The following is a 16232-nucleotide window of genomic DNA, read 5'->3' as shown; positions in this document are numbered from 1 at the left end:
TCTCTTCCATGTCTCTGATTACAGGACAGCAGCCAAGGAGGAGATACTCTCTTTGCTCTTTCCTGATGCTTTCCATACCTTTTTCCCTACCATCACTCAACTCTTCTTTGGAGAACTCTGTACCACGTTCCCCATCTCTCCAAATTTATCATATTTGCCATTTCTCAATTATAGGAAAACCACGAGGGATTCCTTTGGTTCTCCCCAAATACATTCAGTCTTAGCTCAGCATTGCTTTCAAACTTCACTAAATCATCTTCTTAGAATACATTTAGAATTCATTCACATTGTTGGCAACACCACAATTTGGCTCCAGCTCAGTACCTTAACTTGCTTGTTTCTCAAGGGGGGGGCAAGAAAAACTGGTTCTAGCTGCAGTTCAAGTCTGAAACCTGATGAACAAATTCAAGTACTGGTTTCTATAACCTGAGCTAGGGCTAATGAGTTTCCTCAAAACACATCCTTACCTGAATGGCCACTCAGAGAAATCGAGTCTACTCCTAGTCATACCCCCAATTTTGTTTTTTGGATTTTTCAGCTTTGCCCAAGGCAAATAGATCTTTGCAGCCATCTACTATCCCCCTTCAGGGGCTACTCAATTTCTTGCTTTTCACAGACTGGAAAAATAAATTCAGCTCTTCCTAATTATAAACTTTGACTCAGTGAGTCATGTTGGTCCCAGGTCTCAGTTTATTCACAATAAACTTTTACCTAAGGTAAAAGCTGATTCTGTTCCCAACCTTAGACCAAACTATAAAGAAATCCAACATCAGCCATGGCCTTACTAGGTCTTAGTTGAAAAGGCTTTTTACCATTTGAATTACTGGTATAATTTTGACTCTTCACCACTTAAATGCAATGTTTCAATATACACATGATCTTAGTTATATTTCATGCAGGATTAATCATTTGCTCACAATACTGATAAGTTTCCTTATTCTCTGGAGTGGGCCCTGTTCCTGAACTCACAGAATCTTAACATTGGTTCAACCTCCTATTATTCTATGAAAAAGTCACTTCTTATAGCATCTCAAAACAAAAGTCTGTGCTTAAATCCTTCCAGTGGTGGGGAAGATTTTTTCCCCCTTACATGGCATTAGACAATTCTGTTAAAAAATTTTTTTTAGAGTCTTCCTTAAATGGAACCCAATCCTGTCTCTAATTTTCACCTATTTTTCCATGCTCATATTCCTCAAAAAGGGACTAAAAATTTAAATTACCTAAACTGCATTATTTCCCTCAGAAATAATATTACAATTCAAAGTAACCTTCTGGACAATAGTCCTTAAATCAAATATGAATGGTGTCTTTGTGTTTTTTGGTCTAAGAGAGTCACTATGCCATGATCACAGAATCACTGATTTGGAGATGGCAGTGACACCTTGGAGGAGTTATTTGGTCCAACCTCTGAAGACAGTGAGACCCAGAATTGGTGTGACTTGCCCAAAGTCACCTGGTAATGTGAAAGAGAGAGTTTTCAAACCTAGGTACTCTGATCTCATGGGCCCTTTTTCACATAATGTCCGACTACAAGTCAGGAGACATCTTTTGAATAATGGCTCTAATCTATTACCTGTATGAAGACAGGTAAAGTTATTTCACCTCTAGTCTTCAGATTTTTCATTTTGTAAAGTGGGGAACCTCACTGCATTGTTGTTAGGGAAGAATTTTGTAGGCCTCAATATACTAAAAAAAAAAAAAAAAAAGTGTGAACAACTGCATAAACTTTATGAAATATATATGAATCAGGTAAACTGGGTAATTCACAATAAATCACAATAAAATGGGAAGATTGTATTGAATCTAGGCACGGATTGAGAGGTTTACTAAACAGCCAGCGAAGCCCTGGGAGGGAACTTGTGGCCTGGCCCAAAGAGGCCAAGAGCTGAAGAGCCAGGGTCTTTGTGTGCTGGGGTGCTCCAGCAGGAAGCAGGCTGACAGGGCATGTCCTGGGATCATGCTGCTTCCTCAAAACAATACCATGTGTCACAGTAGAGCACCCACGCATGAACTGGGCACAAAGGAGTAACTGTATATCATGGCTGCACATCACAGAGAGAATGTATCAGAAAGGCTGTGTGGCAACTCTCTTTTTAAAATAAAAGATGGGAAAACAAAGGCAAGGAAGGTAAGCAAGATGTCAGAGGCCTAGAATTCTAGCAACTCTGCTTCTCTGAGAGTGTGAGTCCCCTTCTACAATTCAGAGCAAAACCATCAATAAATATATCTTTTATTTCCCTATCATTGTAAATTCCTCCTTGACTGGAGAGATGAGGTATATTCAAAGATAGGTTAACAACTTGAATTGAATTTAGGATTTTATGATAAGTAATGGGGATACAATTAAAAAAAAAAAAAGTAAGCTTAAAGTTGGAAAAAAGGCAAGCTTGGAAGAACAATATGTCTCCAAGAAGAGGCTCAGAGCCACCCTCTCTTGTTGGCTGGAGCAGGCTTAATCCTATGGCCACTATCTTAGTGTGCAAACACAGAATTCAGCAGGTACTTCTGGTTTTCTGAACTGGTTATTCTCATGGAAAGAGATTACTTACTGTCAATTATTAAATCAGCTCCTGGGGGAAGTCTAAATCTGTCTCATAAGAGATAAAATGGTTTAGTTTTCCCCAGGATACTATCACTTTTCAATGAGCTGAACGTTGAAGGTCTACACCTATAGAACCAGAAAACCAAATCTCACAATCTGGTCACCTTCTTACCTAGATAGCATTTAACATCATACTTCAGAGAAATGAACTGTAGAACTCCAGAGCTGGGGACCCCAACATTCTAATTTTGTGAGTGCTGACCAACAAATGGGATGATATTTCTAAAACACATAACACAGTACCTGGCAGACACTAGGCACTTAAGTGTTTATTCTCTTTCCTTTCCTTTTCCTCCAAGCATGCTTTACTTTAGTCCCTAGTTTATCTTCTAACTAATCACCTTGTCACTAAGGGACACTAATCAATACAGTATGGTCATCAATATTGGAAGAGGTTCATCAAGATCCTCATTTTCCTATAACTTTCCATGTCAAAATGTCCTTCTCTGGCATCCTTTAGTCTACTTGTTGTCCTTCTCTATTAGGTCTATCTTTGGGGATAGACCTGGTTTTATTTTTGTGTTATAATCTCTGGATTTTAGCACAGTTAGTACTTAATAAATGTTTTTGTTTGTTTGTTTTTTGGTAATCTACTCATTCATCTGTATGGAAAGGTGACAGTAAACTGGAGACCTTTCTTAATTACTAATCTACATCCTTCAGCTACCAGAGCTATATGTAATAGGAGAGCAGCTTAAAACAGTGTTAAGAACAGAAGACTTGAGTTGAGTCCAATTCTATGTTAACCAGACATATGGAACCAAGCAGATTATTGAATCTTTGAGCCTCAGTTTTCTCATCCATTTTCTTAAAATGAGGAAAATAATACTGTCAGTCTACCTTAGGGAGCTGTGAGCAAAGCAGTTTGTAACCTTACAGTATTTTTACCATAATTTATTACTAATCAACTAACAAAAGGAAGTGTACGTACCTGATCGGGCAATCCCACTGTCCCTGTCTTCATTCTGGCCTCTGCTAGGCATATCAACAGGAGTGCTGTGTGCTGAAACGAAGGCAGAGACACGTCATCACAATCCCCCCTGCACAACAGCCACCTCCACAGGCAAGATGGCTTTTACAGTTGCTAGAATGATGCCGAACTGCCAGGAGGACTTAGTGCTGTCAGCAAACCATAAGTATACCACAAGATTGGCCACTGGCAGTCAAAATAAGAAACAGAGAAAGCTTGATCACAGTGTGAGCCAAAGAAGTCACTCTATAATACAGCTCCCCTTTGGTTCCAATTTCATTTTCTTCCAGGCGGACATACTTAGAAGTTTTCATCATCCCAAGAAGCAGGCAACTGTACCTTCTAAATGCTTTAGAATACTTTTTACCATGTCAACAGCCATTATTATGGACAAAAAGAAAAGAAAAACAGAAAGGGAGAGGAAAATATCTGCCAATTAAAAAAATAAAGTTTTCCTCTGTTTCTGTGTCTCTCTTTCATTATGGGATAACTTGGTAAATGAAGTCTTCGGAGCAGCAGAGACTTCTAGAAACATGTTACTGATCTCACCTGGAGATACAGATGGGTAAGAAGGGCAGAGCAGATTCTGCCACTCACAACTCTGACAACATGCCAAAAGTTAAGGACTCTGAAGTAATATTATACATTTTCCAAAGTGTGTTTATATTCACAAATTGTAAAAGTATGTCAACATGCAAACCACACTCTGAGGAGGTAGGAGGGTGTCACTTTCATTAGGATCCCCATTAACCAGGGTATTGGGCAGACTGTGAAATGAACCCCCATTCCAAAGAAGGTGGCCCTTCATAAATGAACCCTTTATGCTAGTGGCAAAGGCCCTCTACAATTTGGTAGCAACAATCCAAGATGGATTGTAGTGATGTCACTGCCACACAACATTAGCAAGAGCACCTACCAGTCAAGACCAAAATCAGTCTATATGGGAAGAACCTAGGAACTCACATAAGCACTATTTAAATAGCTACTGGCAGATATCTAACGTGGTGAAGAAAAGAGAAAGATGAGATTCCCATGCTCTTATTAGAAATGATTTGTGTGGAAAATCTATATTAAATGAGAATGCAAGTCACTAGTGGATAGAAGATAAAGCAGCAAACCTAACAGTTCATAGAGCAGAAATCAGAAAACACAAACCTCTTAGAAACCCTAAGGGCTCAAAAATCTAATTTGGAGGCATCAGCTGAGAAATATACAATAAAGGTCCCCTGGTGGTGGAGTTTAGGAAATGTCTTATATTTAGCATATTCAGCACCAGATTCTACAGCCCTGAGAGCCCTTTGCGTTGCTAGTGAGGCTTCACAAGAAGATTCTCAGCTAAGAATAGCCATGGGATTTTTAGTATATGTGTGGGCCATACCGAACTCAGCATTCCACACAAACCTGCAAAGAAAGAAGCGCTGCGGGTGAGCCGGAGAGGTCCTCCTTCTGCCAACCCCTGCAGCAGCTTGCTGCTGCACACCTGGAGCACACCTGGAGACCGGGACACATGGAACGGGCGAACAGAACATATCAAAAAATAATCACGGGTTAAAGACAAAGCAGAAACAAACAAAAAACCCAATGCAAACCAAAAAACAAAAATGAACACAGCACACACACACACACACAAAGGACATATAAGTAATTACAAATGTTCTTTCATTGTTATTGCTCTGGGTTTTACCTAAGTTACTCCCAGCACGACAGGGACCCAAACTATTTTGATTCGAGCTCAATTTTCCCAAATTAGGATCTTGGTTGATGTATTCAAAGCTGTCTTGCAAACTAAAAACCAAAGAGGGAAAAAAGGGAGAGAGAGAAAAAAAATGTCAAGAGAAATGTCTAGGATAAAAATGAGAGTTGCTAACACTTTTTGTTTTTTAAGAAAGTCAAGGGAATCACTAATATCAATTAAATTTAATGATTCAATTCACTAAACATTTAATATTGATTCTGGCAGGTACTTGCTATTGCTAACTAAAAATCCCTTTGATAAATGACTCAAGTCTCACCTCTACCAAATGGAAACAAAAATGAATTATTTTTAAAGGATTATTTAAGGGCACAATAGAAAGGCTGGCTTAAAAATTAAGCAACACAGAAACCCTTCCCCCATCATCCTACAGAGGACTGAATGACAAAACTCTGGTTTTAGAAATGTGTCTTATGATATAAATTTCCTGAAGGATTTTTAAATTTTAATAATTTGACTGGAGAAGTGATCTCACTAACAACATTCTTCAGAAGTTCTAAATGCAACCCAGCCATCATCTTCTATGACTCTTGTCTATGTCCTCTTATAAATCCCCAAGATGTTTGCTCATCGTGAAGAAGGCTGTCCTTTAGATCGATCTCCTAAGAGAAAATGAATACTAATGGAGCATATGTGGGCTTTCCATTGGTTATTCCTCTCTCCCTCTCACCATATGACTGATCCATTTCATTCTCTGGTGGTGATTGTCTTGGATAACATCCTTTATCCTAATTCTTCTTCATAATTCTTAATTGGTAATATGGGCAATCCTGCAACCTATTCTCAATCAAACAAAGATTCTTAGTAAGAGCCCTTTGGACAATCCATTAAAATTACTTAACAGAGTTTTCTGAATTTCTCACAACAAAATTCATTGTAAGCCTCTCTTACTTCCTCTTAAAATGCAAATAATAACACCATCTACCTCCCATAGTTATTATATGAGGTTAAAAATGAGATAAATGTTATGAGGTTAAAAAAGAGGACCCTGCAAACCTTAAAATGCTATATAAATACTAGCTATTTCCTCTTTATTCTTAACAATGGATGTCAAGGCAGGAACAGTCTTCACAAGACATCATAAGCCAACAAGAGTCTCAGAAATTTACAGATGGGTTCTTTTGTTGTTGTTTTATAATAAAATCAACTGCTCTATTCACATCTACAAAGAGAAGCTATCAGCTCCTTGTATTTAGCTACGCTTTCTTCATTTCCTCTAGTTTTCTTTGTAAAAAGTTATCACCATAAGTAGTTTAGTGCCAAAGACTACTGACAACAAAGAACTGTGGTACTTTTCTAATTTTGTCCACCCCTTAGACTGCTAAGGCCAAAACAATTTCACCACCTAATGATCAGACTTCAGGAGTTCCTAGTGCCATAATGACTCACAATTCTACAAATGTTGTAATCAAGGCCTTAGAGAAGTGTATGAGGAGTAAATGTCTTAAATATATTTCTTAATTATCAAGCTGTCTAGAATACTATCACAAAAAGGTTCAAAATCATTTTAGCTAAAAATTAAAACATAAGACTATAGTCATCCAAATCATATTAAGAGTTAACTTCAAAATTTCAACTATGTAACAGAAAATTAATTACCAAAAATAAAAAAGGCCTGATTGAATAAACCATTAAAGTACAAAAAAACAGCAAGTCTTACATAAGTTTAAAAAATCCTAATGGGTTAAAGCTACCTGTCATTTATCAAAAGTTAAATATTCACATAACAAAGGATTAATTTACTTCACTGTTCCAACTTTAAAAGGCAATTTATTCTCAATTGTGAATATCCAAATTAGAAAAGATATCTAAAGATGACAGAAAAAAATAATGATAAATGTTGGAGGGGATGTAGAAAAACTGGAACACTAATGCTTTGTTGGTGGAGTTGTGAAATGATTCAACCATTCTGGAGAGCAATTTGGAACTATGCCCAAAGGACTATGAAACTATGCATACCCTTTGATTTAGCAATGTCACTGCTGGGGATGTATCCCAAAATATATAAAAAAAGGGAAAGGACCCATATATGTGTAAAAATGTAGTGCCAAGTTAGTGGAAAATGAGTGGATACTCATCAATTGGTGAATGTCTGAATAAGTTATAATATATGAATGTAATGGAATGTTATATTTTTCTAAAACCAAATGATGAGCATGCCGATTTCAGAAAAGCCCATTAAGACTTACACGAACTGATGCTGAGTGAAATGAGCAGAACTAGGAGTATATTGTATACAGAAACAACAAGATTATATGATGATCAACAATATCTCAACAATGTGGTTATTCAAGGCAATTCCAAAAGATTTGAGATGGAAAATGCCAATTACATCCACACAGAGAACTATGGAGATGAAATGTGGATCAAAGCAGAGTATTTTCACCTTTTTTGTTAATTTTTTTCTTTTTTCAAGGTTTTTTCCCCCCTTTTTATCTGATTTTTTTTCATATACAAAATGACAAATATGGAAATAATGTTTAATCTGTATGAAATTGCTTGCTCTCTTGGGGAGGACAAAAGTAAAGGAGGGAGGGAGAAAAATTTAGAACACAAAGTTTTGCATTCCATCTTTACATATATTTGGAAAAATAAAATGCTATTTTCAAAAAAATAAAAGACAGAATGATGATTAAAAAGTTTTTCAGTTTTGCAGTATACAACAGAAAAATATGTTCATCTTACTATGGAAACCATGCTGGTAGAAACAATATTTGTTTAAAAACAAAAACCTTTTCTATGTAGTTCCAAGACTTCTAATAGTTTAATTCAGCTTTCAATTTGCCATACCTTATTTGACATATGGCCTTTTCTGACATTATTCAAGCTTTAAAATTTTTTGAAATATGGGGCAGTATACATATGAAGTATGGGGCAGTATACCTTAAGAAATGCAATACTGGCCAAATCAATCCTCTCCAATGGCATAGATTAAAAACAAACAAACAAACAAAAAAACCCCTTTAAATTAAAGGACAGACTATATATAAGAGGGAAAGGAAAATCCCACACACAACAAGAACCAGTCAGGTGTACTTAAAAGTGAAAAGACCTGACTTTGCCACTTACAAGTTGTGTGACTTTGCACAAGATTTGTTTTTTTCATCTGTACAACGGGGACATTATTACTTACCCTATCTATCTTAAAAGGATGCTATTAGGATCAAACAAGGTAATATCATTGAGTGCTTTGAAAACTGTGGGACATTGCATGAATGTAAGTTAGTATTATTCTTATTTAGGAACATACATTCAAGAATATTGAGAGTTGGCAGAAATGGTTTTCATACAAACTAAAGATGACAAAGAGGAGGTAATGTGGCAATTTGAAGGAACACAACATAGCCCCCTTTTCTTTCTCCATTTTTTACTTTCCATGGAGAAAGATAGCTATTATCTATCTAAGGATAGAAAGGCGATGAAACAGACCCAATGTTTGGATATTCACTCATCTCTAGTCTTCAAGATCCCTAAAAAACATAAAATAACCTTTTATACTCACTCTAAATTTATTTGGGTGACTTCTAAGGCCAAATGTAAATTAATCCCTTTCTCATCTTGAGAGCGTTTTTCAATATGAAAAACTTTGTCAATTTGAAGATAAATTACTTTCAAACAAAAACATTTTTTCCTTTTAAAGTAGTTATCAATAACTGTGATGGACTTGGCTCTTTTCAACAATGAAGTGATTCATGGCAATTCCAAGAGACTTTTGATGAAAAGTGCCAGAGAGAGAGACAAAACTATGGGCAGTGAATGTGAATCAAAGCATAGTATTTTCATCTTTTTGTTATTTGCTTGCTTCCCCCCCCCTCATGTTTTTTCCCCCTTTTGATTTGATATTTCTTGTGCAGCATGACAAATATGGAAATATTTTAGAAGAATTGTACATGTTTAACCTTTATTAGATTGTTTGTTGTCTTGTTTGGGGGGGGTGGGATTTGGAACACAAGGTTTTACAAAGGTGAATATTTAAAGATATCTTTGCATGCATTTGGAAAAATAAAATACTATTAAAAACAAGAAAGCAGTTATCAAGGGGGAGGGGAAACTCCCCTACTTACTTGTTAGTACTTCCACAGAAGCTGCCCATCTTAGCAGAGAAGACCTTACTAATCATCAACTGTGGTGGAGAACTGAAAGGGGGAAAACAAATCAAATACTTGTCAAAATTTATTCAGAATTCAACATCATACTCCTACTTCTCAATCCCTGAGACAGAGGCTACAAACTTACCGTATATAATGGATCTTTAAGGTAGAGCCTTTGTAACTCATTGCCACGGAACCAAACATCATTTCCCCTAGCATATTGACATCAGAAGCTGGTCTTGTATACTACAACAAGTACAAAGAAGAAAAGAAACTCAAAGTCGATATGTAGTAGTAGTTGATATGACAATAACAACAGCAGGGTTATTAGCACTTATGTAACATTAAAAGGTTTGCAAAGCACTTTAACATACTACCTTATTTTATTCTAACAACCTTGGGAGGAAAGTGCTATTACTATGCTCACTTAATGGATGAGGAAAATAAGGAAAGGTAGAAAAGCACTGGACTTGAGATACATAGTATCTGAAGACAGGATATGAATGCAGGCCTTCCAGATCAGTTGCTTTCCCTCCACTTTGCCAGGAGCACCACAATTTTATCCAATCCTTTATGCTAAGTGATAGTCAGAGGGAGAGATCCAAAAGAACAATATGCATAATAACTATAGTTATATACAGAGGGGGAAAAATAAAGACGAAGTTAAACTGTAGTGATGATGATGATGATAAATTTATATACATTATAAATATATACATATTTATATATACATTAAAGTCTGCAAACCTCACAACTCTTCCAGTTAGGTACTATTATTAGACCATTTTACAGCTGAGGTTAAAAGATCTGCCTTTGCTTATCAGCTAGTAGGCTAGTACACATATGAGACAAGATTAGAACTTATCTTCCTGATTCTAAACCTAATGTTCTATCCACTGAACCACCCACCTGGCTATAACCAATCATGGTTACAGAGAACAGATCATTAAATACACCTCTTTCTGTGGACAGAGGGATAGAGGGATGAGGGAAAGAATGTGCAGTTATTGTCAATGACTGTTTTGGTTATTTTTTGTTTGTATATTTGCTCAGAGAAGGTATAAGGAGGGCTTAATTCCAAAGGGCAGGTGCTATTTTAAGAAATATCAAGAAATTTTAAGAAATGTTTAAGAAGTAAAAGCAAAGGACATCAGAAGACTTATATGGAGATGAAGAAGGTGATTTTAAAATATTGGTATTCCTTCAGCAACAAGATCTTGACCATTCTTCCATACCTCAGTTAGGTTTCAGAAGGTAGTAAAGCTAAAATATTCATTATCCAGTGGTCAGCCTTTTCTTCTGAGCCTTCTTGTGCCTAATTAGGCTGGATCTATTATGATGGCCCATAATTGGACCCACATTGGAAATGTTTCAGATTAGTGAGTTATCAGAGCTTGTACCATGGCACAGGGAGATGAGTTTTCCTGATTGCAAGATCCAATGCTCCATTCACAATGCCACTTAGATGCCTCAATCTTATGATAGAACCATTATCTAGGGTTTCTCCTTCCCTCTGCAATATGGATTAGCTTAGTTTTGTTTTGTTTTTTTTTGGTCACCCTGTAAAATGACAAAGCTGCCAAAGTGAGGTTTCAAGCTACATCTTCCCTGACACAACTTTTTCTTAACCTCTGGCCTTATGGATGGGACTTTCTGGTCACTTAAGGGTAGAAAGGGACCCATCCATGTGGATCGAACTCTTCAGACTTGCAGATATACCAAAACCAATTAAGTTACCACCCAATGCCTTGATCAATAGACTCCTTTCCATATTGAAATGATGTGGCGAAATCTATCCATTTTAAAATGAGTCAAGACTGGCAGGTCTCTTCAGGATTCAGTAAGCATTTGAGATACAAATTGAGAGAGCTTCTTGATTTCATCCTGGAATGACCCATGGCTTTGAACCCCAAACAATCTACCCACAGGTTGCATACTATTTAATGCATGGAATCTAATTCCTATTTTTATCCTCATGAACTTGACACAAGATCATTCTACTTCCTAAATATTGATGCCTTTCATTAGACTACTTACATTATGGCTAAACAAAAGGTAGGCTAGGGGAACCAGGAAAGAAAAGAGAATTTACAGAATCACAGCAAAGAAAACAATAGTGGTTGTTTTATCTTGTTGCTAAAATAAACAGTAATCTATATAACAGATCTTTGGCTGTTATTCTTCCCCAACAAATATCTATCACTAGGCCAAGGTTACTCTTATTGCAAACTGCTTCTTGGTTTAGAAAAGAATTATAGTCCATTTCAAAATGAACAAACAAAAACCCCACAAAGTACTTGGGGACTCTATTTCACATATGCAATTGAACAATTTTACTCTGGCCATGTCGATCTACTACTAGTTAAATGAACCGTGTGATCTAAGTTTGGAACATCCTCATCTCTCCTTGATTAATCATTTACAATCTCTCTAATCTCTAGTTTTTGTATCTCTCAACTCCAAAAAAACCTATTTTTTTTTTAAAACACCAAAGTTGTCTCTAAAGCGAAGCATAGAAAGTTACAGTTATAAAACAGTAACAATTAAAAAAAACAAAAACAAAAACAAAAATCCTGTTACAGCCTCTACCAGATAACACATGCATTTTATCTGAGTAGTCCTCCTGCTGAGGGAAACAAGTATTAATCATTTGACAAATATCTGCTACATGCAAGGATCTTTAATAGGCATGAGAGACACATGTACACACACAAACACACACATGTCCTTACCCTCAAGGGGCTGACTGTCTATGGGGAACGGACAGGTAGGAGGAAGGGAGAAAGCACAGATGAGCCATTGCAAAAAAATATAAGAATTAACTTCAGAAGGGAAGGCAATAACAACTAGGGAATCTGTGTTGGAGGCAACACTTTAGCTGAACATTATAAAGCATTTACATCATCTTAATCAGATCCAAATAAATATGCAGTATAAATATGCCTACTTAATGGACAGTGCAAGTCTAAGTGAAACTCTGATTTCTTCACCATTTAGGCTCAGATGACATCCAAGTCCAACCTTTTAAAACTCAGTTTCCCTTTGATAAAGGAAGGGTGCAGGAGAACTGTGAAAAGAAGCCCAAGGTCATTCACTTCCCTCCAGCAGACTGTCCTTTGATTAGTCATTGCCCACCCCAACGCAACCTCTAAGCAGAAGGTTAATACTTTCTATCACTAACTCCTACCCTCCTCCATTTCATTGCAAACCTTGCACAGCCAGGCCCATCTCTTTCCTTCCCTTGCCCAACGGAAATATCATCTCACTTATTTTCCCAACTACAGAAAATTTGTAGACCCACAGGGCAAGGGCACTCGGCCCAACAAAAACCAGAGAGCCTGCCCTGGATGTAGTCAACCACTGCTAGGGCTGCAGGAGTCGGGACCCCTCTCCCAGGCAAAACCAAACAAAGGCCTTGTCTCTGATCCTTTAACCCTTGGGCTCCCTGACAATGCTAATTAGACAGCCATCTGACCAACACTCCTGCCTCCGATCATTTGCTCTACTGAACTTTCCTGAATTTTAATTTTCCTTTCCTGTTCAGCTCCTCTTCATGACACTCCCACACTCCATGGGAAGGCTTCCTCCCATCTCAAATTCTCCTTCCTAATGTAAGGGCTGCTACTCCCAGCAGAATGCAAATCTTTGGAGGGCCAGGAACAGGGAAAAGCCCTGGAGTGGAGCTGAGGAGGTGGGTTCTGATCCTATCCCAGCTTGCCCCAGGACAGTGCTTAGGCAGTTCTCTGTGATTTGCAAAGCTTCAGTGTTATGTCATTCAACCTGGTGTGACATGAGACAAGGTCCCAGCAACCTGGGCTTGCATTTCCATCTCTGCTGACATCCTAGATCTCTTCCAGATCCTAGATTCTGAAGGGTAACTCCTTTATCTTGTTTCCCCAGGGCTTTGCAAACAGCAGGTGTTTAATAAATGCTTGCTAAATTCTGTGTGTTCTGCTTCTCTTGGATATCTACCAGCTCCCTGCTGTATCAAGCGCTTCCTTTGCAGGATTGGGCACTGCCAGGTAGTGAAAGTTTATGTGCACTGGAGGTACTCTGCAGGACTTTCCTGGCCCAACTAGGAATCCCTGCTACTCTCCATTGGGATACAGATGAAATAAGGAAGGCACTTCTCCTATTTGCACCCGAAAGCTGGGGTACTCATACTCTCCCATCAATGTATATCTGGAATCAGGAGGCAAAGCTCAGATGTGTGGCTGACCCAGCCCTAAAGACATCCAGGTGGGGCAGCAAAATGCCTCCATAGATAGAGCCCCGGCCCCAGGGCATGAAGACAAATCCTGTTTCAGACACTTCCCACTTCCTAGCTGTGTGACCCTGGGCAAGTCACTTAGCCCCACCTGCCTCACTAAGAAAAGAAGAGCAGGAGGAGGTTGGGGCTGCTGGGTCAATTAGAGCTATTTTTGCCCAAGCCCCTTCACTGCGCGGCCTCCATGCTGGGCTCCGCTTACCTGGTACTTGGGAAGCTGCTCCTTGCCGTGGAGGGAGCCCACTGATGAGTGAGGGGAAGGGGTGCTGTCGCTGCTGCTGCTGCTGCTGCTGTGCCGGGCCTGGCAGCACTTGACTGGCATCTTAATGAGGACATCCTCAGTTCTCTAGGGACACAGAGAGAGAAATCAGATCCTGAAGCCAGCCAGATTCATCAGCTCATCTTTGTAACCTGGAAGTGCCTTCAATAAAACATTCTGGAGCAATTGACGCTAGCAGAAATCATCAATACTGCACTTGCAATATTGGTGATGAGGATGGCTTTAGAGAATTGTGTAATGATCAGGAATTGTGCAAGATAAATATAGGTGTTGAGTCAAAAAAAAGTATTATTGATTTTAACTAAAATTTAAAAATGAACACCTAAAAAGTGTTGATATTTTTAAAGTAACTGGGCTTAATATGATTATGTAAAACCCAATTCTATCACTAATTTTTATGAAAGCAAAACAAATTTTTAAATTAGTAGTCATCTTTTCCTTGCCTCCTCCTCTTACCTTCTCATTCCCCCTACCCTCCTCAAAACCCTCACTCTCTCCTCTAGTAGTTGATTTCAATTTTGGTCCAGTGAGGAAATCCCCTCTACCAGAGCAACTTGGGGGCTAAGAGTCACCTGGGGCACTGAAATTTTAACTGACTCAATCAGAATCATAGTCAGTGTATGTCAGGGGCAGAATGTGAACCCATGGTTTTCAGACAGCCAAACCAATTCTCTAACTAGCAGGCTACCTGCTCATCTGCTGGGTTTTAGGCAACTTCTGATCTGTAGTCTATTGTAAGCAGAGATGGCTTGTCTACTCTCTCACCTGACTCTCCTTAGGCATTTCTAAGCACATAATTAAGCAGTCATGTGCCACTCAGGAGGGAAAGGTAGGACCTAAAGAGTGCTTTCCAGCATTGGCTCCAGAAGTTGGGCTCCTCTGAACATCTTCCAATTGAGTCACCACTTTCTGTCACTTATGCTAGTAACAGCCAGCACTTCAGGGAGCCTAATTTATAATGGCAATTCACACTTGCCTCACTGTCTGAAAAGCTTTGACTACAGAACATTTTTAAATCCACCTCACCACTTGTAAGACAAAAACATGTATTTTATAAGGTGAATCTGAACTAGTCTATGAGAAGTAAAGGGGCACTAGGGGAGGCAGATGTGACCAAGTTAACTCTTGGCTCAAGAAGCTTCTTGATATATCTGCTCCAAAGCTCATGTAAAGCCCTTCACAGTCTGGCTCTTTTACATATCTTTATAGAATAATTTCACATTACTTCTATGACTCAAGTTCCAACTGGCCTAGACTACTTTTTCAGGTCCCTATCCATGACAATCTATCTCCCACCTTTTTTGACACCTTGGCAAAATCCATTCCCCCAGGTAATGTTTACCTTCTTCACCTTCTACTTCTCAATTCAACTCAACTAGCATTTATACCAGCACCAGACATTAGGCTCTGAGAATACAAAACCAAAAATCTCTTTTCAAATCTCCAAGGCTCAATTTTACAGCTACTTCCAATAAGACCTTTCCCCAAACCTACCATCCCCCCCAGTCATTGATGTTCCTCTAGTCTCGGTAATTAATTGGCATATACATGATGATACATCTAGGACTCAGGTACACCAGGCTCCATATGGAAGAATGGAGTCACCTCTTAAAGGGTGCAAATCTCTTTATGGGGCTGGGCAGGAGAAGACTCAGACTCACTTGACAACTTCCCTTATACTTCCAAGTTACACAGCACAGAGACCTTACACAAAGCACTTACTATAAAAATGTTCTGAATTGGATAGTGGTATCATGTTAAGAGCAGCAAGCTAAAAGCAAGGAGACCTGGGGGTACTACTCATTTGTGATCTTAGGCAAACCCTGGGCTTCTTGAAGTCTCAGTGGGCTGGTTAGTGTTGTAAGTGGGAGGTGGATGAAGGTCCTTCCCAGAAGTCTTCATTTCACCAAATATAGTGGAGCCTCCTATCATTTTTACAAACTGCTCAAGTTATTTTGTTTTGTTGTCTTTGCCTATCTGTGAGGAACCCCACTGATGATGTGTGTGGGTGTGCAGCTAAGTTCCCATCTTTCAGGAAAATGGAAAATAATGTTAAATGATCTCTCACTCACAAAGGAAAAGGTCCAATCCTGGTGAGTCTTGCTCTGGAGAAAAAGCTACAGTCAAAACCCACTGTGATTCAGCTTAGAGATTTCCTTTCCTTTACTGATTTTCACTCAGGTTAAGTCCAGGTCTTTTTTTTTTTTTTTTTTTAATGATTAGCTAAATGCTAGAATTCTATTTTAAAGTGAAGTGGAATACACCTAAT

The 16232-nt window shown here is 38.4% G+C and overlaps 1 protein-coding gene across 3 annotated transcripts in view; it reads right to left on the bottom strand.

The window, feature by feature from the left end:
• Nucleotides 1-16232, bottom strand: part of FNIP2 (folliculin interacting protein 2) — a 130485-nt gene that overhangs the window by 56561 nt on the left and 57692 nt on the right. For 2 of the 3 annotated variants that reach the window (XM_031944029.1, XM_031944031.1), the window contains exons 3-8: nucleotides 13886-14029; nucleotides 9562-9662; nucleotides 9390-9461; nucleotides 5257-5357; nucleotides 4974-5063; nucleotides 3534-3605 (exon numbers count right to left, since the gene is read on the bottom strand). In XM_031944029.1, the coding sequence (XP_031799889.1) occupies nucleotides 3534-3605; nucleotides 4974-5063; nucleotides 5257-5357; nucleotides 9390-9461; nucleotides 9562-9662; nucleotides 13886-14029 (580 nt within the window). The remainder of the gene's footprint in view (nucleotides 1-3533; nucleotides 3606-4973; nucleotides 5064-5256; nucleotides 5358-9389; nucleotides 9462-9561; nucleotides 9663-13885; nucleotides 14030-16232) is intronic. The other variant, XM_031944030.1, reaches the window with a different exon arrangement.

This window comes from Sarcophilus harrisii, chromosome 6 (genome assembly GCF_902635505.1).
Source record: "Sarcophilus harrisii chromosome 6, mSarHar1.11, whole genome shotgun sequence".
In the NCBI taxonomy this organism is placed as follows: domain Eukaryota; kingdom Metazoa; phylum Chordata; class Mammalia; order Dasyuromorphia; family Dasyuridae; genus Sarcophilus; species Sarcophilus harrisii.
This window is presented reverse-complemented; position numbering and strand designations above follow the sequence as displayed.